Source organism: Vitis riparia, chromosome 19 (genome assembly GCF_004353265.1).
Source record: "Vitis riparia cultivar Riparia Gloire de Montpellier isolate 1030 chromosome 19, EGFV_Vit.rip_1.0, whole genome shotgun sequence".
Classification (NCBI taxonomy): Eukaryota; Viridiplantae; Streptophyta; class Magnoliopsida; order Vitales; family Vitaceae; genus Vitis; species Vitis riparia.
Window position 1 is genome coordinate 1,041,451 of NC_048449.1, and position 24,508 is coordinate 1,065,958.

Here is a 24,508-nt window from a genome sequence, read left to right on the forward strand (position 1 = left end):
TTAATTAATTTTTTAAAATTTTTCAAATTATAACTAAATATTATTAATCTTTTTTCCTCTCATAATGTTTTTTGGGAATCAAATATAATTTTAATATTTGATATAAAATATATATATGATATCGCATTTTTTCAGTTGGGAAAGGAAATTAAATTAATAATTAACAAAAATGGTATTTTGAAAAAAATGAATTTAGGAGAAAATTAGAAGAGGATATTCTGATTACATCTCTCCGCATATTGGATGTTTGAAATAAAACACGTGCCACCAAATCGCACACGTGCCACATAAACCCCACAAAACCACCTAAACGGAGATAATGGCGGGAAAAGGATTTCCATTCCGGAGGGAAAATCTCTTCAACTTGTTCCTTCGCCGACGCGTCTCGCCGGAGATCTGACGCATATCGCTGGGGATTCTATACTTATCTCCGGAGAATAGATGGCCGATATCGAAACCCTAGGTATTCTCGAAGAGATCGAAGCCCTAGTCTCCGATAAGCTTCAAGTGGTAACAACAACAATCGCCTCTCCCTTAGAATTTATGTTCATCTGCTTTGTAGAATTTGTGTCGGATTTTTTCTGTTAATTTTCCAATTCTTGGTTCTGTTTTTGTTTATTTATTTATATATTTTTTCGAGTCCGTGTAATCAGTTCGGAGGGTTTGGTTTCTGCAATAAATTTTTGAGTTCGTAAGTGAATGTATACAGGTATTGGGAAAACAAAGGAGACTGGAGTGTTTGAGAAAAACCATTTTATTGGTTTTTTTAAGGTTCCGATTGAAAAGAAAAAAAAAAGGGGGGATTGAATTGAATCAGAGGAACATGGATATTGATTCTGGTATTTAGGCTTATAGATTATGAATTGTTAAAAAATTTAGAGTGATTCCTTAGGGTTCTTCATCAGGTTGTGTTGAAAAAAATGCTAATAGACAAAAATCGTGAGGATAAGATAGGAGTTCTTTTATTAAGAGGAGTTTCACTGTCTGTGATGGAAGTGAGATTATGAGAAAAAGTGGGAGGTGGTTATCAAGATTCGATAGGGCTATGTTTGGATATTAGAAGAATAAGGAAAGGGAAATTCTGATAATTGATTTCGAAAGGAGACCATCCTTTGACCAAGTGATGGGGAAGCCTCTTAAATTATATTCACGGGAAGGATTGGAAGGAAAAGAATAAATAAACTTGAAGTGACTTAGTATTGGTTGGAATTATATTCAGAGTAGTTAATTATTAGAATCATAATAGGAAAATTAGAATTAGAGTCTTGATAGGTTATTAAAATCCTAGTAGAATTTGAATTTTTTAGATAAACCTATGAATAAGGCAAATTGAAGTAAACTAAGATAGAGTGATTAAATAATATTAGTTCATTTTGCATGCGTTGCATTTTTCAATGGTGAAACTTCATTGATTTTCTTCTAGGTGAGATTTTTAGAAGCCTTAATGAGATTCCAAAGTTTCTGTCTCTCTTTCTTATCTTTCTTTCTCTTTATTTTTGCTTTATTCTTTCCTATTGCCATGAAATTTTGTTCCTTGTTTCTCTCCTTAAACCCTAAGGTTATGTTTGATTCCCGGAAAATACTAAGAAAAGAAAAAAAAATGCAAAGGAAAATGATTTTTTCATGTTTGGTTGTCCTATGAAAAATATCAAAGAAAATCAAATATAATTAAAACTAATTAAAAACTTATGTATTTTTAAATTATTTAATCTTTATATTGATGAGTTAAAATAAATAAAATGAGTTTGAAGTAACAAAAAAAATAATTTATCGACTTTTAATCTATTTTTTATTTTCCTTCTATTTTTCCTTTATATTTTCTTTCCCTTGCATTTTCCCTCAAATTTTCTGAGAACTAAACATAGCCTAAAAGATTGAAACCCTAGCCCACCCATTTGATTGTTGACAACCATTCTAAGTTTGTCCTACATCACTAAGCTTTTAGCATTTATAAGATCTATGCAGATAGACATTGTATTATTTAATTGTGTTGAGGGTTGCATGTATTTCATGTTTGTTAGTCTATATCAGTGGCATACCTTAATTTGAGGTCTGTAATGGAATTTGGGTTCAATTGGATCACATGTCTTTTGATAAGCAGTGTTTAGAAATTGAGAAACTGTTTATAAAATCCCTATTTATAGAACCTTTATATGATTAAATCAATACTAGACTCTACATACTTTTGGATCTTAGGTTGTTTCTGTATTTAAATTAGAAACTGATATTTTGTTTTCTGACAATTTCTAGTGGTATAGCTTTCGATTTAGAGAATAAAGAGCACTAAATCATGATGAAATTGTGTGCTTCAGTCAGTTGCTATGGAGATATGACTTAAATGGAGTTGTTTTATTCGACTGCAGTTGTTGTGTTGTTTTGATTCTCTTGTAATGGTACTATAGCATTATAATTGGTTTGGTAATGCTTCTTGTCTTTTTCCCCTCATGTCAAAGTGGTTTTCTTTTTGTGCTCTCTGCCTGCATCATGAAATTTCAATAAGTGTTTTTCTTTACTAATTAGACTTACAAAAGGATGTTAAGTGGAGTTTGGAAGATGACAATTGGAAAATAATTTTTTTGATGTGTACTTGGGTTGTGCTCCTCTTTTTGTTAGGCACCTCTTAATTTGTTCTGTTTGTTTGCCAAGGAAAAGAAGTTGGAAAATGTTTTTCCCCACTATTAAGACATTGAATTTATGTTCAATGTGGACTCAACAAGTTTAGTTTTCATTTATTTTCTTCTATGTATGTAAAAATGAGGAGGATCAGTTTCTTTAAAAAAAAAATTCTCACTGCTGCCCATCATTTTAGTTGCATATATTTTTTACCATTGTGAAATTAGGGCTGCAACTTGGATATAAACTCAAGCTAACCAACCAATTGAGAAGCTTGGATTGAAGTTTTTCAACGTAGAGATAGGCTTAAGTTGAGGTGTCAGGTAATCTGGCCAATTCTAATCCATACATATCGTTTTATGTGCAATTTGCAATATTATTATGTTTATGTAATGTCTTTTTAAAATAAACTCCGCAGAAATTTAACGTTAAATGTACTTTCCCTCCATAAGAACCATATAATATTACATTTTTATCGATTATGATCAACAGTGAGGGGTCTTTGTACTATCCCTTTTTTGATCCTTTTATGTAACTCTTGGGATAACATTCACATGGTGCTACCATGTGTGCCATTGTGTTGCTCTTCATACTTTCCCATTTTGGATCCTTCCTTGTAAATTTTTGTGAGATTTTATTATCCATTACAGTTAGAGGTTGATGCTTTTCATAGACTTCGTGACACCAAACGTTGCATACCTGTTTATATCTGCCCTTTCAACTGATGCCCTCATGTGTTGGAGCCAGATATGTCTTCTTGTGCAGCGGTATTCTGATTTGAATTGTGTTAGTAACTTTTCATGTTTGCTTCTCAGGTTTCCTACAAGTGGCTGAGTCGTAGTTTTTTGGTGACATCAAATGTGGCAAAAAGGTAAGAGTGGGCATATCAAGAATGGACTTGTAGTTATTATTACTATTTTTTTCCTCATACAAAAATAGTTGCTCTTGTTGTGTTTAGGTTGCTTCATGAGTTTGTTGAAAAACATGGAGGTGGGTTGGAAGTAGTATATACTTTGTCTGGCTGGTTGAAGAATGATCCTCCAGTTTACCATATAAGGCTTGTTTCTGAACCTAAACTTGCAGGTTAGATTTTCTATTGAAATGTCATATATTTCCAGAATGCTAAATTTTTTCTCCAACTTGAAGATTAGGTTTTTTAAGTACACAAATCCTTTCTGCTGTTCTCACTCTATTCAGAGCCATATCTTTTATTGAACTGTTGGACTTTATTGCTCTTCTTGATATCCCAAATCATGCCACTTTTTCTTATAAAAAGAGTTTCTTTCTTTAAGTTCAGATTCCATTGTTATTTTCCTTGGTGTGACTTCTTTTTGTCTATTGTATTCGCATTTATTTGATATAAATTTAGGCTTCTTTACACAAATTTTGGGTTTCAGTATGAAGGGAACGTTGTAATCATTCAACTACTTTTCTGTGACAAGTCCTAGCATTAGTATGAGTTCCCAGCATCTTCATGGGAATTGGTGCTTCAACAGGCTCTAAGAACTACCAAAATTCAAAGATTTTGCATTATGGCATTCCCATTAATGCCCTCTTTCCCTTTTCTCAAAACTTTCTTTCTCCTTGATTTCATTTTGCATAATGGTGTTTGAGTTCTTATGTTTTTTATCCAAGAAACTAACTATTTTCTATCATTCAAGAAACATAACTTTTTCTGTAGATTCCTTGCCCTGTTATTTTGTTTGCACTAGGCATCGATTTTATTTTGACTTGCCAAATGAATTGTTACTTTTAGGAGTTTCCTTCTTGACATAGGATAACTGTAGAATGATTGTCTACAATTAAATAGGTGGTTAGGGTATCAATTTTTTAGGGTTTAAGGAGAGAAATGAGGAACAAAAATTTATGGCATTGGAGAAAAGTAAAATAAAATATAAGGAAAGAAAGATAAAGATGTAAAATCTTAGAATCTCACTATTGATGGCGTAGAACAAAGAACTCTTCATTAGAACCTTATAAACTCATTATTAGATACAACCATCAAATGAGATCTTCTAAGCGTTCTTCAAGTTCATTTTTTGCTAATGTTTTAAAGGATTTCAAAATCTCTTTAACTAAAACATGATTTTAGAACTTGGAAATTAATCTTTTCAAAACATTACAATAAAGCCTTCCATTAAACAAAATATTATAGAAGTAGTCCTTTCGGTGTTTTTTTTCACAACATTGTAGGATTCTAGAATTTTCAAATTGCTTGTAACAATTTCTTGCCTTGGAAATTCAAGCATTGAACTTCCTCCTCCTTGGACAAACCCTAAATGACCATCAATATGCGTATAAACTATGTGTATATACTCTTCAATATTAGCACATGTCAAGACTTGCATAAATTTGCTTGGTGCATTGGTTAATCCAAAGATCATGACTAATCATTCATATAACTCATCTCGTTTAGGAGTTAATAAGCATGGAACTCTAAAAAGGCTCCACCTTGCTTGAATAAAGTCTTCCATAGACAATTTATTAACTTGCCAATTCACAAGGTTTGAATGATAAGTTATTTGTTTCTATTACCAATTCATTGATGTACATCAATAGAGAAAGGATGGAAGAAGGATGGAAGATATTGCTCGGGATTTCCATTGACCGTGGAAAGGCACTAAAACTCAAAGTCGAATTTTATTTCCAAGTTTATGGGAATTGATGAAGATGAACCTCTAAGATCTACTCAATAAAAGACCAAAAGTATCCTAAATTACTTAATTAAGGTATTTAGGTAATTTTAAGTGTCATAATTAGTTAGTATTTGAGTTTTATTTAGAATTTGAGAAGTTTTTGAATTCTCTTTTAAAAGAAGCTCTAAATTTCCTAAAATAAAATTTTTATTAAAGTTTTTATATTTAGTTCTTAGAATCTAGAAGTTTTCTTTATTAGAAATTTTATTACAAGAAGTTTCTATAAAGTAAGTTTTTAATTTTAAAAAGGAATTTTCTAATTTTTTTAGAAGATTTAATAGTTTTAGGAAAGGAATAAGAGTTCAAATTAGTTACTACATAAGTTAAGTTTACTTTTTCATGGTTTTATTGAAATTCTAGTATTTTCTAAAGCCTAAAAATAGGGCTAATTGATGTCAAACAAGATTAAGTAGTGATGATCAATATTATTAAGTTTTTCTTTACATACCTTGTAATTCTTAATGGTGAGATTTCATTGATTTTCTTTTAAGTGATATTCCTAGAAGGCCCTAGTGGGATTATAAGGTTTTACATCTTCTTTAATTTTTTTCCTTATATTTTATTTTACCTTTTTCTGCCACCATAAATTATTATTCCTCATTCCTCTCCTTAAATCCTAAAAGATCGAAACCCTAACCCCACCTCTTTGATTGTAGACAACCATTCTATGGTTTTCTTGCAAATTATTTTGGTATCAATTCCATCACATCTTGCATACTAGATTTTTATCGACAACTTCTTTCTCCTTACTTGTAACTTCGAATTGTTTCTTAATGGGAGTATTTGACAGTTATTTTGGTTTAAAGACTATTGAGTTCTCCACCTATTGGTTAGATTGTGGAATTTCCTTCATTGGATGAAGAATCTTCTTATGTCCATGCATTAAGTATATAAATATTCTTATAGCCATCGTGTTGTACTCTTTCATTGAAAAGCCATGGTCTTCCAATACAGGAAAATGATGATACATTTCTTTATAAAAGGTTGCATTCCGGAGTAGATGGAAATGCATAGGGTACAAGCTGTTTATTCCTTAAATCATTTCTAGTTTTCTATGCTTATCATCGTTGTTTTGGTTGGTGGTAACATATTAATTAATTAACTTGCATTAGGTTAGGAAGTTGGGGTTTTATGGGCCACTGTGCATCTCTATTTTTTTTAGTCATGCTAGTATTTCTTCTGTTTTTTGGAAGGACCACCTATCTATATTTGAAATTTATTGTTTTATTTAGTACAAGTATAATTTCTTATAAAAAAAAAGGGAACATGTTAATTAGTTGACAGATGTCAAATCCTTGCACCTTCCTCAAAACTGAGATGTTTTTGCTTACTTTTTTCTAAAAATAAACCTATTAGCTAGATTGAGGTAAATTGTCTTATATTATTGGAGTGCTTGTTCTTGTTTATTTCTGTACTGTCACTTGACATATGGTTATTTTGTTGCCACCCAAAGGAAGAGGAATTAATATGGGACTATCTTATCCTCGCTTTAATGCAGAAGCAAAACAGGAATTTGATGGCCATTGCTCGGTTCAGGTTTATAGTGTGCAAGCTTGCATTCCAAAGGATCCAGCTGCACTTTGGAATGCTGAATTTGTGCAAGCAGAAGAGCTTTTTAAGCAGCCCTTCGCAGTTGATAATTGCTTGAGAGATAACAGGTAAGATAGTTTCTGTGTTTTGGTTCCTTCTATTATTTCAGGTCAGGCGAACTTATCCTCACATAAGTTATAATTGAGAAAATTGAAAGGTTAATACAGCCTCTAGGTCTTCCATGGAATAAAATTTTTATTTTTTGCAGGCTGTTGAATTTCCAGTAATTCTATTTCTTGAACAGATTTTTTTATAAATTGTTAAAGAAATTTACGATTGCTTGCCTTGTTATGAAGCACTTTCTACTTGCTACTTCAAAGTTTGATAGATATCTCTATTGCCTTCTTTTCCATGTAATATTGAGTGAGACGTCATTGCCAAAATGCTGATGTCTTTTAAATCTTGCTGCCTGGCACTGCCCCGTCATTATGAGTGGTAAACTTGTTACTAATGAAGGTGAGCTGATAAAGATATTTTTTCATATCACAAGGAGTCAGTGGTTATCTGGTAAAAAATCCTGCTGCTGTTTAGAGCTTAGGTAGTTACTGTAGTTATTAAACTTGGTCACCATGGTTATCAAACTAACAGGCAGCTCATTTTTTTTTTTCCTTGTTTTCTTTGAGCAAAGAGGTATTTTTAGGCATACCAAATTGTTATTTTACCTATACGTAAAAGTGAAGTGCCATCGTCCTGTCACATCCAAGAGTATCAGGAAATTTATGATGTCAAAGTTAGTATAGTTGCACATTAATAGTTCCTACATGTTCGTGAAGATAACTTATTTCCTTCCTAGATGTTCCTGCACATAAAAAAGACAAAACTAATAATGATAATGTGACATGTCATGGAGGCATACGAACTTGTGAATAAACTTATCTGGGTCAATATTAAAATTGATGTACATTGTATGAAGTGTTCATGAATCAAATTATGGCTCCTCTAGTGATGCACATAGCTTTGTTTGTTCAGGTTCTGTGGAATTTCCAATTCTTTTGTCAAGCGCAATGCTGAGGGAGCACCTGTCAGCAATGTGGCTTCACAGCCCAAAACTACAGGATTGCTGGGTCCATCCAAAAGCATTTCTGCAGATCAAACCATAGCTGTTCAACAGCCTCAGGAAAGAAAAGTACACCAATCAAGCCCAAAAGTCAGTTTGCAGTCTCCCAGTGTGGTAACAGATGTCAAAGATGAAAGTAATGGCAACAGAGCTCATGATCAAGCTAGCAAGCCTCCTGCAGATAAAGGAAAAGCTCCTCCACTGCCTGCTAATAAGAAGAAAGGCCAGAATGATAAAAGTTCTGGAACTGAAGGCTCATTAGCAAATATGTGGGGGCGTGCATCTGTAAAGTCAAAGCCCAGTTGCTCCCCAGTGGATGTTGGTAAATTCATTGAATATCCAATTCCTTGGTTTCCTTTTGCTTTTGTCATTTGTGATTAAAGAAAACTGAAACATTCTCTTCTTTGACTATCATGAAAAACTTGTATTTTGAATTCTTTTCTGTCATGCATTTTAGTAAAACAAATTTCTATTCTACTATCTTTTGTTCTTTGCTGAAATTTTTGACCTTTTACTGTCTTTAGTTAGCGCAGAAGCTCAAATTTGTGCTCGTGAAGCTGTAGAAGGTGCGAGCAGTGATGAAGATGGTCAAGATGCCAATTTTAAGAGAGCCTCCAATGGTGATGGTGGTAGAAAGAGGAGAGTTGTTTTTGATTTCTCAGATGAAGAAGAGGAGTTTGAAGATGCAGTCAATTTGGCATCACCAGATCCTCCAAAAGGGAAATCATGTATAGTTTCAAAACAAAGTCCTAAACCTTTGGTTCCTGACAAAATCAATTTGAATTTTGACCAGCAAAAACAAGATAAACCAAAGGTCAAGGAAGAGAAATCATCTAATAGAGAATCTAACCTATCACCAAGGGAAGATTCTTCAGTTCTCAGCAAAGGCAAGAACAATGGGATTTCCTCTTCAGACAAGATTGCAGGTGGAGTTCCTGAAATTGATGTAAATAAGAAGGATAAAGTGACAGATGCTGCTCCGAATTCTCCTAAAAGAAGGAAAGTGATGAAAACACGGATAGATGAGCGTGGGAGAGAAGGTAAAATCATGCTCAGCCAAATATCCCTCTATTCTCAGGAGGCTTGTTTATGTTCTTGGTGGTTCTTTTAATTAAAAGGGTATGGTATTTTAATTGATATCGTTTGATAAATCTTCTTAAATTTTGTCGGTTACTCATCCTAGTACTGCTTCTAATAGACACCCATATTTTAGAAATTTTCTCTGGATGATTCCCTAATATTATGGTAGTGCTTTTAACTTCTTCATGATTTAAACTAATTAAGAATTTTATAAAAATTTATACTCCTTTAGGTGCTTCCAGGACATGGCCTTTGTATGTATGTGTTTATGTGCCTTGAGAGCCTCAAATAAAATATCTTCTGTCTATTCTTTTTATAGGATATGCTGTGTTAAAACTGACTTTGTCAATGGAAAAGAGAACAGTGTTCTTGGACATGCTGTGTTAAAACCAACCAGTCTATCCTATTTACCCTAACCTCGATGTTATTCTCTTGTTTTCTGATCAGTATATCCTCTTCATTTTTGTTTTTTTATTTAATGTTTTTATTATTTTGCTCTAGTAACCGAGGTAGTCTGGGAGGGTGAGGCAGAGACGAAGAAAGCTGACAGCAATGAGACAAAGAAATCTGAAAATAGTATAGTCACCAATGCGGCTAACAGGTTAGACTCATTTTCCTAAATTTTATAATTATTTCTTAGTTTCTGATCTTACTCTAGTCAGAAACACAGTCACCGTGTATAAATTGGTGAAAGCTTCAGCTAATGCCTAATGGCCGACCTCTTACCACTGGTTTATGAATTCAGGCCCCCTCCTGCTAAGAAATCGCCAGCAGTGGGAAACACCGCCCCTTCTAATGCAACTGGCAAAGCAGGAAGCAAGAAAGCAGGAAACCCGAAAGATCCTAAGCAGGGAAATATCATGTCATTCTTCAAGAGGGTTTGAGGGGAAAATCTTTGGTTGGAACTCAGGCAAGTACCCACTCTCAAAGGAGGCTCCTCTGCATCTTACTGAATCTGAAGGTTCTTCAAATACTAGTTGCTCGTGTAATTTTAGGGTTCCACTTAGTTTCTTCCATTTTTATTTTTATTTTTTGTTTTTTTCTTTTATATTTGTTATCTTCGTCATAGTTGGTCTCCATCCTGGTTGGTATTTAAAGCTTGTTAATGGTCTTAGTAATTGTGTTTGCTCTTGTTTTTCATGCCATTGATTTGAACGGAACTGACCACATCTATACGTTCGGAGAGCTTTCTGTGTTCTAAAAGCAGTGTTTTGAACTCCAAAAGCAAATTTTTAAGGATTTGTAAACAAGGGTTTGCTCGATAACTCTTTTTTAAAAACAGTGGTCTGTTCTAAAAGAGAAGAAAAAGGTTTTCCGACTAGAAAAATATATTTGGTAAAATTTAGATTTGATGAGAATCGGGTCATTTCTTAGGTGTTTATATGCAAAACGCTTCTATAAACATTTGAAAGTATTTTAGAGTAGGAGAATTATAATTATATTTTGAAGAATCGTTGATTTTACAGAGGTATGTTTTAAAACTTTGATAAGCGGGGTCCTAATGTTTTGTTTGGGAAGTAGTCTTGAAAATAGGTTTTTAATTCAAAAACCACATTTGAAATATATACGTATGATGCTTTTCAAGGAAATAAGTCTGAAAATTTACTTTTTATATATGACTTTTCAAATAAAACATTTGTTCCTAAAATTGAACATGGGAATTGTCTTTAAATAACTACTACAAAAAATGGATTTAAAAAAAAAAAAATCCGAAATTGCATTCAGAAAAGCACTTTTAAACATGACCATTAGATCGATAATAATAATAATATAAAGGCTGGTATACTCCTGTGCCATATTCTTTTGGCGATTTTAATATAATCTATTATTTATCAAAATAATAATAATAATAAGAAGAAAAGGCCAACAACAATCCCAATAGACATTGGCAAAGCGCATGATTTCTCATTCTTTGAAAGATTTGTAGAGGCTGGATCGCAAAAAGTCATTCTTTCATTTTAGCCTCTTTAGCCCATCATCCCTCTTTGAAAAGATGAAGGGATCATTACCAGTTTCTGTTATAGATGCTGCTGCAAATACCATAAAATTTTGAATTGTACTACCTTTGTTCCTCTTGTACTGCTACAATCTAAGGTTTGGAGTTCGCAGTGAATGGATAGATGCTATGACGACCGAAGACGCAGACCACATATCACACACACTATATAGATGGATGACATACCTAGAAACTCCAACTTGAGACTCGAACGTAAGACCTGTAGCCAATTAGAGCTTTGTTTTTAGAATTAATTGATTAAAAGGTATAAAATGATTGCAAATTTATAAATTCATTCCCTCATGTTTGAGCTTGAAAAGCAACTCATTTTTCATATATAAATATACTTCATTATTCTGATTATTTACAACTAAGTTTTAAAAGAGAATGCTATTTTTGTGAGCACGAAAAAAGTGTGGAGGTTTAAATTTACAAATTGAGAATCAAATGACCCTTTTTTTTTTTTTACCGTATTGGACTTGAATATGAAACTTCCCACAAACCTACCCAACCCTATATCATTCGAGTCATACCTCAAGGGCCTAATCAATTAAAGCTTTCGAACCATTAGAGACTCGAACCCAAGACTTCCAGTCATAGAGCTTTAGAACCATTATAAACTACCAACATGACTAAAAAGTTTCTAACTGTTACGTAAATCCACAATGTATGGCAGGGAAACAAGAAATATGTACATCTCAAAATTAACTATGTACTTGGTTTTTGTAGTTTGTAAATTGCTTAGTGTGTTTCTAGTCTGTGAAGATAGTAGTATGATTTGTGGAGCAACAGATATTTCTACTTTTTGATCAACAACTGTATATCTTGAAAGGATTGCTCGTTCTTTTCTGTATTTGTCATAAACTGAAAGGTATATATTTGGTTTCTGACAAATAAAATGAACGTTGAACTTGGTAGAGTAAGATTTGCAGGCCAAATAAGTCCATTTTCTAACCTGAAGACCAATAGCTTAACTCAACTATGCTGCATGTCACCACAATATTCATGGTAAATTATGAGGATAATAATTCATTCAAGTTTAAACCCGAAAAACCAAAAAAAAAAGAAAGAAAAAAATTCGATACAATTAAAACACTGGCCTCACTTCCATTTCTATTTGGGTTTCCCAATCATTTTAGGGCTTATACCATTGTGGGAATGCCAGCACTTCATTTACATTTCCACCAAAGCTTAATAGCTGTAGAAGTTCTCCTCAATTGCCCTTTTCATGGGAGCACAAATGATCACTTGAAAGCGAAACTCGGGTTATTAAAGGACTGAGTTCAGAAAATAAAAACAACTAATAACACCACCTATTACTAGACCACCAAGAAGCAAATCAAAGAACAAATAACTCTTGAAAAAAAAACCAAGATGTTTCAGAAGAACCACCAAATAGTTTTTGCTTTCTGGTTTGTTATGAAAATCCAGCAAGATAAGACAAGTCAGAGGAGATCCAGATGGAATGGCATCAAAGGGAACCCTACCTTATGATGGATTTGGAGGAGAATGAGAGAATTGATGTACAAGATTTACATTCAATCTTGTGCACGGGATGGTGCTGTTTACCCTCTCGGTTTTCAACCGTCTCGAATCAAGTTGGTTGGCTCACTCAAAACATAATGGGGTAGTTCATATTTTGCACCTGCAGCAAGGTTTTGTATGGCATTGTTGATGGAGTTTTAGGGCAGAGAGAAATGAAAATAGAGTACTTTTATATTGAAAAACTACGGGAAATACTTGCCACAGAAACAGGAAGGAATGCAAATGGATAGGTACCTCTTTCATCATAGCAAATTGTCAAATCGGCACTTTGAACAATGACCCCTGCGCTGTCCACAATTGCTTGTGCAAGGGTTAGATCAGCTTCAGCAGCAGCTCGAAGTGCATCCCAGATCTCTAGAGTTGAGGAAAATGATATTAATATTTTTGATCTTGAAATACTAACAAGAGACAATGACAAGATAAAATCAAGTTCTCCAGTTAAAGAAGTAGCAAGTGACATAGTAATATAAGCATGATTCAGCTAAACCAACATGAATATGTGAAACCCCTCATGAAAGGTATGTCAAGCATATTTCTGGGAAAGTAATCTACTTTTAATGAAAATTAGTCTCACTAGATCTAAAAATGAGGCTTAGATTCACACACAAAATTATGTGTGAGAAGATCAAACAACAGGATGGCTATTGAAGCCGAGCTCTTAGAACTTCAGGAGGGCTGGTCCTAGCATTTAGATGTGAGCATTAGAAGCCTTCAAATTGAAGGGGATCTTGGCGGTTATTTTCTTTCTCCTGGGAAGGAAGGTCCTTGGACGCTCTCCCACTAGCTGAGGAGGATAGTCCTTGAAGGAGATTTTCTTCCACATGAGGAATTTGTAGTTTTATTCGCTCTGGATCAGTTTTCAGCCTATGAGCTTAGTTTGTCTTTGTAGATGGTCCGTCTGTGTCTTATCAATACAATTTCTTGTTTCTTATCAAAAGAAGATAAAAAGAAAAATTACAATGACATCGCCTCTGTCTATAAGGAATGGAGATGATTCCAACTCTTTCTAAACTACAGTGCAGACAAGGACTCCAAAAATATGAGAAAACAAAGAAGTGGGAAGCAAAAAGTGTTGACAAGAAAGAGAATAGCACACACAAGAACACATAAGAAAATGTGCTAAAGCCTGAAGAAGCATATAAGCAAGAGTCATGTGAGCTAATAGGTCCTAAGGAATACCTCTACACTTTATGTAATTTTAGAATTTCTTTTATAAGTTCGATTCCAGAAGATTAGAAACCAAGCTTCCCAATAATAAAACAAGAAATAACACTGGAAGCAAAATCCTGAGACTGTGAAAGAACAATTGCAAAATTTTAGGAAACAAAAAACTTAAACCAAGGGACTGAACAATATAAAACATTCAGCATCTTACTCAACACAGTTTAGAATGAATTTTCTTTCTTGAAGTTAACCAGCTTGGAGCTTGGTGCTGCTATTGCCCATTGTTGGTTAAAAGTACAAATAGCCACCTAATCTGTCTTAAATGGGTTACCATTTAAAATTATGAACATTGACTAGAGAAGTCATAAATATGTTTTAGATATTAAAAATGGGAAATATCTGTGTGTGTGTGGAAAAAAAAAACCCTAATCAAAACAGATAACGGAGGTTACCACACATGAGAGAGCAAATCAGGACCAGAACTTTGCTTCTTTTGTATTGGTAGGTAATATTTTTTACCATACATCACCCTACAAGGCTCATTAACCGTTCACTCTTAAGGGTATGCATTAAGCAAAAATATCATTTCCTGATTCATAAAAAATTCAACCCCAAAAAAACAAGAAACAAAAGGAAGAAAATTACAGGATAAATTCAAGGAAAATAAAAAAATTCTTGCCTCTTGCAAGTTAAATGAACAATGAGCAATCACAAAAGGAAAAAACATCAAAAGGTAATCAAAGTTAAGTAAACAATCAATAGAAGTCAACCTACAATTTAATTTAGAAAGCAATCAATGTCAAGGGAAAATTACAGGATAAATTCAAGAGAATCTCCACCATGTCAAAATAATAGGATATAGTGTTTTTATCAATTGATTGTACTACAGTCCACATCAAGAAAATTGTGCTTGTTTAGAAGTAAGATTATCATGTTCAAGAGAAAATTACTCTTGCAATTCAATCATCAATATAACTGCACTTTAACATGTGGAGTCGATCACAAAAACTCTGGTGAACCCTCCTCCAGTTGGCCCCTCAAGGTGATAAAAGCAATCACAAAAGATTTGAGCCTGGTTTATTGAGCTCAATCCACAGATTCTGTAGGGGTTTCTCCTTCACAACTAATTATGCTACATGAAAGTAGTTTCCTGATGTTGAATCTGTAATATTTAGGAGAAAAATCCATGCATGAATCATGACATGGCGATTTTATGGGATTTGTTCAACACTGTTGACCTTGAAGTGGTTTACACATAAATCAGCACCAATTTGTTTGAATCACTTCTGCCTAAAAATGAGAAAGTTGCTTAATCTTTTTCAACAAAGGATTGTTTATCTTTGTTTTCACATACATAAATATGATGGAAATATCTTCATGCTCAAATTTATGCTAGGTATGCCAAAAATCAATGACCACCCAATACATTTTGGTGCCAATCATTAGTCATTACACATTCCTAGGGACACTACCTTTCTGGCCACCATAGTGAGGAGCTGTGTCCCAAAATTCATCACGCATCTGCATGAGCTGAGTTTTTGTAAGCGGTTGAGGATTCTTCCAAGGCTTTGGTTTCCGTATCTTCTTTACAGTCCCTGTGATAATCAATAAATAGCAACTGTTATATTAGCAAATCATCAGGATTATATAACTTAAATATATCAGTATATTAGTCAGGATTGTCAATCTGATAGTACTGCTCATCTAGCGATCTCTGAAATTTCAGGTAAAACAAGGGCACTAGGTATTTGATAGCATAGGTTCCATAGGATCTCATGTCGCGTAATGACTAAATGATGAAAAGAATATTTTTGCAAATCATCAGGATTATATAACTTAAATATATCAGTATATTAGTCAGGATTGTCAATCTGATAGTACTGCTCATCTAGTGATCAAAGAAATTTCAGGTAAAACAAGGGCACTAGGTATTTGATAGCCTAGGTTCCATAGGATCTAATGTCACATAATGACTAAATGATGAAAAGAATAATTTTTAGATAGGTACACATCTATTTTAACCTTGGATCAAATTGAAATCTCCCATATCCCCATCCCAGCACCTCCCACCAAAACTAGGCACTGGGGGCTGGATCATGAATAGAATATAATGGAAAGGAACCTTGTCTTACACTGCCCCTTTTTTTCCTTAACACTTTTGCAATTCTGGATATTCATTGATTGTTATTTCATGGAAGGAAATAAATAGTCTGTGTAACATGAAAAGAACCACCAATTTTTCTACAGAAGATAAGGGAAATCCCATGTTGATGGTTGAAACCCAATTTACAAGAAGAATTTATTTTATCAAAGTTTTTAAACAGTAAGAAAAGTTTCACAATTTACAAAAATGGTGCACATGAGTCCTTGCTCAGGTGGCTAGAGTTTAGGGTGGGGATGGGGAGACTCCATTTGTTTGATTTCATATAACAAAAATTAACGAAAAAAGGAGCTACCTAAAATTTATGAAAATGGAGTGCAAAAAATCACAGGGTTAAAACTCCATCTTATAGCACTCTCCCACCCATGAATGAAGGGTTACATGTTTGAGTTCTGAACATGCCTGATGGACGGTCCTTGGGGAATGTTCAAGTATCATGGTTTTCTGTGGTTAAACAATTGGGAACATTCTATAGTGGACTATTCCTTTTCCAAGCTAACATGTCAGATTTTGGCCCACCGAACAATACTGAAAAAGAAAAAAACATAAAGAACTAAACACTAAATTTACAATTTGTTTGCCAAAATAAACTGTTCTACAGAATCTTGACATTGATCAACCTGGAAACAATTAATCAAAACACACCTAAACTACAGCAGACTAAATCCCACATCCACAGTTCTATGAGCATAATGGATTCATTCATTTGATTGCATTTGATTTGCGCACTCACAGCCCTTTCCTTTCCCGCTCAGATCTTTAGCCACTAAATTTACAGCCAAATTTCGACAACCGAGATTTAAAAAAAAAAAATTAATTACTAAGTCTAACTTTCATCAAAATTCTTAACTAATGGTCTTCTTAATTAAGGATGCGGTCTGCTGCTTCAAATACCAACAGCTTTGCAATTACAGGAATCAAATCTACAACAACAATACAGTCACGAAAGCAAAAAAATTTCTCAAAATTACAATTTCAAATCAAATTCAATTCTGATAATAATAGATATCCGAAGGCTAACAAATCAAGCAATTGTGCCATTCACTCGATGCTGAAGTTCAGCAATCCAATAAAAAATTTCATCATTCTAAAAATCAGAATCTTGAAATAGCAAAGTTGCTAAGCAAATTCATAAAACAGAATGAAAATCGAATCAAGAAAATCAAAACCTAATCCCCTGTCTGCTTGCTGATAACAACAGAAAATCAGCCACCGCGTTTCCTCGAAAACCAAAAAAAAAAAAAAATTATTCTTCAAAGTTTTCCTACTATTTTTCTTTCCTTTTCCATTCTTTTCTCAGAAACCAAACGAAAAAAATCGAAAGAGAGAGCGCGAGGCCAATGATAAACCTCACCATCTCCTTTGGTCTGTGACGATCCAGCACAACCCATTCTGGTTCCTCTACGCAATCGAAGAAACGGACATTGAAGCGCCCGTGAAGGTTTTTAGAGACTCCGGCGAGGGTTCCGGCCAGGTCCCGGAGGTCAAAAGCAGTATGGTCAGCAGTGGATGTTGGCTTTCATCTTCTCTGTTCCGCGTTTTGAGTCTTCTTATTTCGGTTCACCCAATCATTTTCCGCCACGTCAGAACTAAAAATGTTTCGTTACAACCTATTACGGTATTACCTACTATTCTCATTATCCATTAGATTTATTTCTTAAAAATAATTTCCAGTTTAAGTATTTTGTTTTATTTTCCTTTTTTTTTTCCAATTAATTTAATAATATATAAAAGGTTATTTAATGAATTTTATTATAAAAAAATAAAATTTAATACATAAAAAATTTTAAAATATGTAATTGAGCGAAAAAAATAATTAAATAAAAAACATAAAAAATAATAAATTCACTCTAGCTTATACCACTTGAATGATAGAAATGACTAACATTAAAATCCTTGGGCCTATTTGAAAACAATTCTTAAAAATAATTTTTTAATTTAAAAATCATGTTTAACAAATTTTTAATAAATAAAAAAGAAAAAAAAAAGAGGAAGAATGCTATAATATTTAAAGATAATATGAAAAATTGTTTTTCATATTTGAGTTTCTGAACAATATTCCGCTTCCGACAAGACAAGAATTATTTCAAAAACAAAATGTTTTCAAGAACTGTTTTTCAAAACATGGCTGAGTAGCTCATCATCTCCACCACAAGAAGAAGTGGGCGATTCTACATGCTCATATACCTGCACAATGAGTTTCTTTCATTACTATGCTTCTTCAACAAATGGTTCAAAGATTGTCAATCCTGCTCAAGAGGGGGCCTTTGCTCAGAAGACAGACGCTCAAAACAACCGATCCGGTTAACGAAATAGTACAAATCTAAAAGGTAGAAAAAACAAGATGAATTTGACGGCTGCAATCTAATCAAAACCGAAACGAATCGTCGGATCCATACTTGCTTCTGATGTTGTAATGGTCGAACTTTGGATCATCGTAGTCCACTGCCTTGATCTCTACTGGTTTTGGCTCGGCCCCAACTGCTCCAAACATCTCTCCGCTTTTATCCCGTTGTCGATGCCTGCTTCTTTCTTTCTGGCTCTTGGACCTGACTTGGGTGTAGGGAGGAGGAACCTCACCTGAATGATAGAATTCTGCATATTCTTGTCGTTTTGAAGATCGGTGCTTGCTTGACAATGAAGGGTCCTTAAAGCTGTATGATTTGATCTTGGGAGGCTTCATTTCTGAATATTTTTCACTTGTGTTTGGAGTATGTGCTTGTCTGGTTTCGGAAAGAGGAGGAGGGGCTCTCTGCTTCTGAGCTAATGGGGGATCGGCTTCGTCTTCAGGCATTATGAGATGATCTTTTAATGGAGTGAGGCCTTTCCTGGCTCGGGTGGGCATGAAGCGAGAAGGGATGAAGTAAAGGAATATGCCAGTCAGTGCTTCGAGCGTGAGCTTGGACAGATCAATTATGAGCTGCCCGAAGGAAGGCCATCCTGCATCTGGTTCCTCTTTTATGCTCTCCACAATGGGAGTTGGTTTCTCCTTGATCAGTTGGTCTTCGAATTCACTCTCTGAGTACTGCTGGAAATTCGCAAACAGACTTAGCCAACAATGCAAGAAAGTGGAAAATCAAAGAATCTTACAACTATTTCTGGTTACCATTGTTCTAAGATTTCCAGATTTTCTTATCGTTCTTCCATCAAATGAATCATAAGTGAATAAAGCAAGTGTTACCGTCTTTGAGAAAGCGGAAGGCCCAAATCCTTTCTGAAGCAAGCATGAAGCATATCCTACCATGACAGCACCAATAACCATAAAAATATCTGCCAAAATAACCGACAAAACAAGTCAGACTGGGTTTATTCCTCTGATCAATCGTGTTATTCTAGCGTCGCAAAGTAACAGACAGCAAAGAGCATCACTGAAAGTAAATCATTGCACAAGCCATCATACGAACACACTATTCAACAAACTTAAAATGGACATAGACATGCCATTTTCATTGAAGAACCTCAGTTACAACTAGAGTAAATCATTAACTATTAGTTATTAACTATTCTGAATTCAGAATTTCCGCTCAAACACAATGAGGCATATGTCTGGACAAGGTCATCTTCGGTTGTCTGATATTTGGCTTCCCAAATGCCCTTAGGCACCATAGGATTGTTCAAGTTTCATATCAAGATAGATTGCCACAATGGACATTGGCACATGATAATGACATTTCTACTCACCAATAGCCACAGATGCATGGCATTAATCAAAAGAACACATGATCCATGAGATCCCATATCGTGTACGGGGAAAAGTGTCTAATACTTCATATATAGTGGGCTCCTCTTAATTGTGTAAACATGTTTAAACCAGTGATAGCCTTGGCACAGTGTAATCATATGTCACCCACATCAGCTGGGGGGTTCTGTCCACCTCGACTGGCAATCCCATGTCACCCTACACTGGCTAGAGAGAGAAGTTTCTTACACTAATATATGGCAGACTTCTCTTAATGCCATGTAATGGGAGGAAACCGTGGCCTGTGTTACACCCAGAATGAAGCATCTGGATTTCTACTGTCAAGGTTTTAGGTTCTGGAGCATGCCGTTCTCAGTATTCCATTTTCCTCACAATAATAGTGATTGCGACGTCGCCATTTTGAATGATAATATGCTTTAAATCAGCATATACTATGAAACACAGACTGGAGACCCAGTGCAGGTCTTGTTCTGGGAGAGGTGGACCAGTGATATAAACAAGAAGGAACGTTTTTGCACGAAGTGGACGCATTCATCAAAACTAGACTTCTTATTGCTGACTTTATTTATTTAACTAGAAACTTGGTAGTTATCATAACTTAGCTCCACATTCAAGATTATGAGTTTAGTCATGCATTCATGACTTGTTGATAGAGATCAATGTTGGCATAAATGCTTATGCATGTTAAAATAGTTGCTCTCTTTAATTCTCACTCATTCTTTTCCACAAGCTTCCGATTCCTACCACCAGTAATGTCCCTAATGGAATCAGGAAGCACCTACAGCACATTGAATAGAAAATTTAAGCGTCTACCTTGTCTTCTCAATCCTGACCACCACCATCTCATAAAGCAGGACTGCCTCCAATTATTCCCAATCCTAAAAATTACAAACAAAAACAAGAAACTAACGAGCCACACTTCTTATTCCCATCAAGGTGTACTTAGTGAATGCTATGCTGAGCAAATTTGGGAAATGATACTTCAAGGGGCTGACCCATTTAAAGTATCAACCTGAAATCTAACTCTCCTGCAACATAATCCCTGACAGGGAAACTCAGCAGGTTGATCTGCCCACCCCATCCTAATACTCTTCCATAGCCCTCTCCCATCAGGATCTCTCACCTTGCGACACCAAGCACTCACCTCCTTGGACCTGCCTGCCATGACCTTTTTCCACTGATTCTCTCTCTTCCCCAAAAATCTCAATAGCCACTTATCTAGGGAGCCTTATCGAGCATAATTAAGCTCCTCACACCAAGAACCCATCCTCCTCCCTCTCTCTCTCTCTCTCTCTCTCTCTCTGGGAGAAGAAACTGTCTTCCAACTGAAAAAAGTGCATCTTTCTTTACCCTTACTAAACCGCTCCATATGGAAAGTCCCTTACAGCTTTTCCAACATATTTTCAAACTGAAATTAGGACAAAAGAAGACAATGATATAAAAAATACACTGTGAAGGTTGACAATTCCTTGAACAGGTAAGAGGCACTATTAAAATGTATGGATCCACATACACTCTACATGACTAAGCTAATTCCATTGTCATACCAGCCATACTGATAACCCAGAGAGTTTTAATTTCTTAGCTGTTTCAATATATTTCCTGATTGCCTATCAAAAAACCAGAGCAAAAACTTCCATGAAAAAACCCTCACTTACCAACTTCTTGCCATTTTTTATAAAAGAAATCTAAAATTTCTTACCACTCTATGCTTTGTTTCTCTTTTGAGTTTTTTATCATAAAATTTTCAACAATTTTTCACAGGAATCTGTTAATGAAATTATTAAAATTTTTAGACTCAATACAATCTAATGAAAAAAAAAATGAATGATAGATTGGTTGTCAAAACATTAATAATAAGGTTATGCAATTATAATAACTCTTCAAGAGTTATGATAAATCTATTGAATATCAATATCTAAGTTTATCTATTATTAAGTCAAATTTTTGTTTAATTTATCAAAGAGTACCCCCAAGAATAAATTTCTGCCTCCACCACTGGCTACTTCCATTCTCAGAGAATCATATACTTGAACTTGAAAAAACATAAGACATCAAGTCCAAACCTGTGGCAGAAATAGAACTGTTCTGGTAATCACAATCCTCCTGGTTGAGAGAGATTTGCCGAAGTGCAGCATTTCCTCTGTCAACAACTAATAAAGAACAGGTAGGCCGAACATACACTACATCAAAATCACTTGAGAACTTTGCATCCTCACTGGGTCCATCTCTGTACCCTGCAACATTTGATTTCCCACCTGCAATTGTTGTCACACCTACAATTTCCCAAAACAGATTTTGTTCAGAGTTTAGGTAGTTTATATATTAGCCAGAGAAATTTTACTTTGGATTATTTCCAGCATCAGCAGACCAAGGTTTAACAACTGAAACAGAATCTAAAATCTAGATAAGTATTACTTTGAAAGAACACCAATTGACAGACCTGAATCTCCTATCTTTCTGATGGCCAGATTTGAGGTGTCAGCAACATACACGTTCCCTTTATCATCCATAGTTACACCTTTGGGGCCATTAAAACGGGCATCACTAGGTTTTCCATCAACATGTCCCGTGTGACCCTGAAATGAACCAGCAACCAATCTCGCTCTACTATCTGTAACAAGATAAATATAAATATACCACAAAGAGAAATTGCTGAATTTACATATGAACACCAAATTAGTTCCCTCAATCCACAGTGCAAAAAATTTAAATTCGCCCAACAAAGACCAATGTCTTTGCCAAGAAAAACTGAGTAAAACCAAATAAAAAGAACTTTAAGTCTTATGTTTTACATTTTTGGCTTCTAATAAATGGAAAAGTCACATAAACTAAGCCAAATAGTTGAATGAAACTTGGTTAAGGTTGTTTCTTGCGTCCAAAATACCAGAACACCACAGTTCAAAACTCTCGTTTCTGTTCATTTCTTAGCTTTCCTCGATGTACAAATGGAGCATACAGGGATAAAGAAATCATAATTCCAAGATTTCGAGTTCAGCACACAAACCCAATTGCTCAGTTAAGTTAGGGAAAAACAAGAACTGTGGATTGTCAACTTCCAAATGTCAAAAGAAACCAAAATCAAGCAATTTAGCATGGGAAAAAGGTGATAACAAAAGCATACATTGTGACAATGGAGGAGTAATCCGAACGATGTTATTCTTAACTGCATCGACAGCAAATAGTTCACCGTCCTCAGACACCCGGATTGAGTGAGGAACAACCCCAAGCTCATTTCCTTCCACAACAGTTTCAACCAAGTACCCATCTTCAAATTGAAGAACATGCCCATCTGTAAAAATTACAACACACGCAATAATTATAGTCCTCAATTCCTCATTTATTGATAAAATAAAAACAGGAATAATTTACAAACTACCTGAATGGGGTGCTTTGGAGGAAGACCTGGTCCATTTGAGAAGAGAGGAAAAGTGCCTTACAAAGGGTCCTGAGTTGTCATTGTTCAAAACACAAGACAAGTGAACAAATAAATGAAATCAGTCAGACTCGTTAAGCAAACAGATCAAAATAACACACAAACAATCAGAACCATTCAAACTCGTTAACCAAACAGATCAAACAGCATCCTAACTTAGCAGAATAATTAAGCAGTCTTATTCCCAACAAAATCAGTGAACAAATACAAGAAAATGAGCATGCCCATTAACCAAACAGATCAAAAGAACCCAAAATTTTACACACGAACTTAGCAGAATGATTAAGCATATCCTTATTCCCAACAAAGTGGGTAAGTAAAAACCGCCCCAAAAAAAGCATACCCATTACCAATCAGATCAAAAGAACCCAAAATTTTATCTAGATTGAGAGGTACTGACCTAAAGGAGGGGCAGCCTGAGCCCGAAATTGAAGGGAAAAAGTGAAAACAAGCGTTAAGATAATGAGAAAAAGAAGGGATTTTTTCATGGCTCTCAGAACAACCACCAAACCTAAGCTTCAGAAAGAGACTGTAGCAGAGCCCCGGACTGGACTTTCAAGATGATTTCATCCCTGCAGAGACATCTTGGATTGGGGTTTTCAAGTTATGGCACTGTGCTCTGCTCTCACCACTTCTGTGTCTTTTGCTCATTGAGCTTTTTTTCCGCTGTTGCCCGTATGCTAAAATGACAGCTTGTCCGTGACAACCAAAACAGATCACTTTAAGATCGTTGTTTTAGAAGAAAATAATTAACTCAGTGAATCCTATGGTTTTTATTTATCACAACCATCAGCGTGCATGTGACGCTAGCTTGTTTAAGCATATAGAAAGTGCGTTTTTCCATGAGCGAGGGAAAATCAGCGGAGAAAGAAGTGCCTTTCACTGTTGGTAAAAGCACTTTTTCTAAAGCGGGTCCCTTTTTTTGTTTTTTCCTTTTTCTTTTTTCTTTTTCTCCTCTTTTTCTCGTTTTTTCTTTTTTTCTTCTCTCTGTCTCGATTCCTCCGTGAAACTTCTATTAGCATATTAGACTGTTCATTAATTTTTAGAAGAAAAAGAAAAATAATTTTCCAAAGTTTCAAAGTTTTTTTTTTTTTCCTCTTTTATCTTTTTATTTATTTATTTATTTATTAGAGCAGCTCATCAAGATTATTATTGAATCTAAATAATATAAGATAAAATCTTATTGTCATATTTCATTACATAATATATGTATAGATCCTTCATTTTGGGATCATCAAAATATATTATTTTTTTACTAGTTTTTATAAGATTTTTTTAATAAACAAATGAAGACAACAAAAAAATACCGTAAATGATCGAAAAATAAATGAACAAATAAAAATATAAAATATGATATGTATATCTTAGGACATTTTATTTATTCAGATATAATATCCTTGGTTTAATGGATATATTATATTGTGTTTATATTTAATTCATAAAGAAATAATAATATAATAAAAAATATAT

At 34.5% G+C, this 24,508-nt stretch overlaps 3 protein-coding genes across 5 annotated transcripts; 1 reads left to right on the forward strand and 2 right to left on the reverse strand.

The window, feature by feature from the left end:
• The first annotated feature begins 330 nt into the window (after positions 1–330).
• Positions 331–10,193, forward strand: LOC117908482 (DNA polymerase delta subunit 3-like). The gene is made up of 8 exons (XM_034822087.1): positions 331–510; positions 3,429–3,484; positions 3,572–3,696; positions 6,808–6,967; positions 7,869–8,278; positions 8,481–8,996; positions 9,538–9,637; positions 9,782–10,193. The coding sequence occupies exons 1-8, from the start codon at positions 442–444 to the stop codon at positions 9,918–9,920; spliced, it is 1,575 nt and encodes a 524-aa protein (XP_034677978.1). The 5' UTR covers positions 331–441; the 3' UTR covers positions 9,921–10,193.
• Positions 10,194–12,019: 1,826 nt separating this feature from the next.
• Positions 12,020–17,429, reverse strand: LOC117908552 (ubiquitin domain-containing protein 1-like). Its single transcript, XM_034822193.1, has 4 exons — positions 17,257–17,429; positions 15,214–15,336; positions 12,812–12,931; positions 12,020–12,677 (listed from the first exon to the last, which is right to left on the reverse strand). Exons 1-4 carry the CDS (start codon positions 17,291–17,293, stop codon positions 12,613–12,615), a joined length of 345 nt encoding a protein of 114 aa, XP_034678084.1. The 5' UTR covers positions 17,294–17,429; the 3' UTR covers positions 12,020–12,612.
• A 657-nt stretch (positions 17,430–18,086) lies between these two features.
• On the reverse strand, positions 18,087–23,711 carry LOC117909597. Of its 3 annotated transcripts, none has more exons than XM_034823666.1 (7): positions 23,439–23,711; positions 22,982–23,050; positions 22,727–22,894; positions 22,046–22,216; positions 21,669–21,878; positions 19,084–19,172; positions 18,087–18,930 (listed from the first exon to the last, which is right to left on the reverse strand). In XM_034823666.1, exons 1-7 carry the CDS (start codon positions 23,524–23,526, stop codon positions 18,271–18,273), a joined length of 1,455 nt encoding a protein of 484 aa, XP_034679557.1. In that variant the 5' UTR covers positions 23,527–23,711; the 3' UTR covers positions 18,087–18,270. The 3 variants fall into 3 exon arrangements, with proteins under 3 accessions (XP_034679557.1, XP_034679558.1, XP_034679556.1); XM_034823667.1 differs by having other exon boundaries at positions 18,087–18,927; positions 22,979–23,050; XM_034823665.1 differs by having other exon boundaries at positions 22,979–23,050.
• Between the last annotated feature and the right edge of the window lie 797 nt (positions 23,712–24,508).

Coding starts and splice junctions, on each gene's coding strand:
- LOC117908482 (XM_034822087.1), top strand. CDS start 442: ATGGCCGATATCGAAACCCTAGGTATTCTCGAAGAGATCGAAGCCCTA. Junction 511..3,428: donor TCTCCGATAAGCTTCAAGTG/GTAACAACAACA, acceptor TTTGCTTCTCAG/GTTTCCTACAAGTGGCTGAG. Junction 8,997..9,537: donor AGATGAGCGTGGGAGAGAAG/GTAAAATCATGC, acceptor ATTTTGCTCTAG/TAACCGAGGTAGTCTGGGAG.
- LOC117908552 (XM_034822193.1), bottom strand. CDS start 17,293: ATGGGTTGTGCTGGATCGTCACAGACCAAAGGAGATG. Junction 15,337..17,256: donor GTCACAGACCAAAGGAGATG/GTGAGGTTTATC, acceptor TGATTATCACAG/GGACTGTAAAGAAGATACGG. Junction 12,932..15,213: donor TCACTATGGTGGCCAGAAAG/GTAGTGTCCCTA, acceptor CCTCAACTCTAG/AGATCTGGGATGCACTTCGA.
- LOC117909597 (XM_034823665.1), bottom strand. CDS start 23,526: ATGAAAAAATCCCTTCTTTTTCTCATTATCTTAACGCTTGTTTTCACT. Junction 22,217..22,726: donor TACTCCTCCATTGTCACAAT/GTATGCTTTTGT, acceptor ATCTTGTTACAG/ATAGTAGAGCGAGATTGGTT. Junction 21,879..22,045: donor CAGAAAGATAGGAGATTCAG/GTCTGTCAATTG, acceptor GGGAAATTGTAG/GTGTGACAACAATTGCAGGT.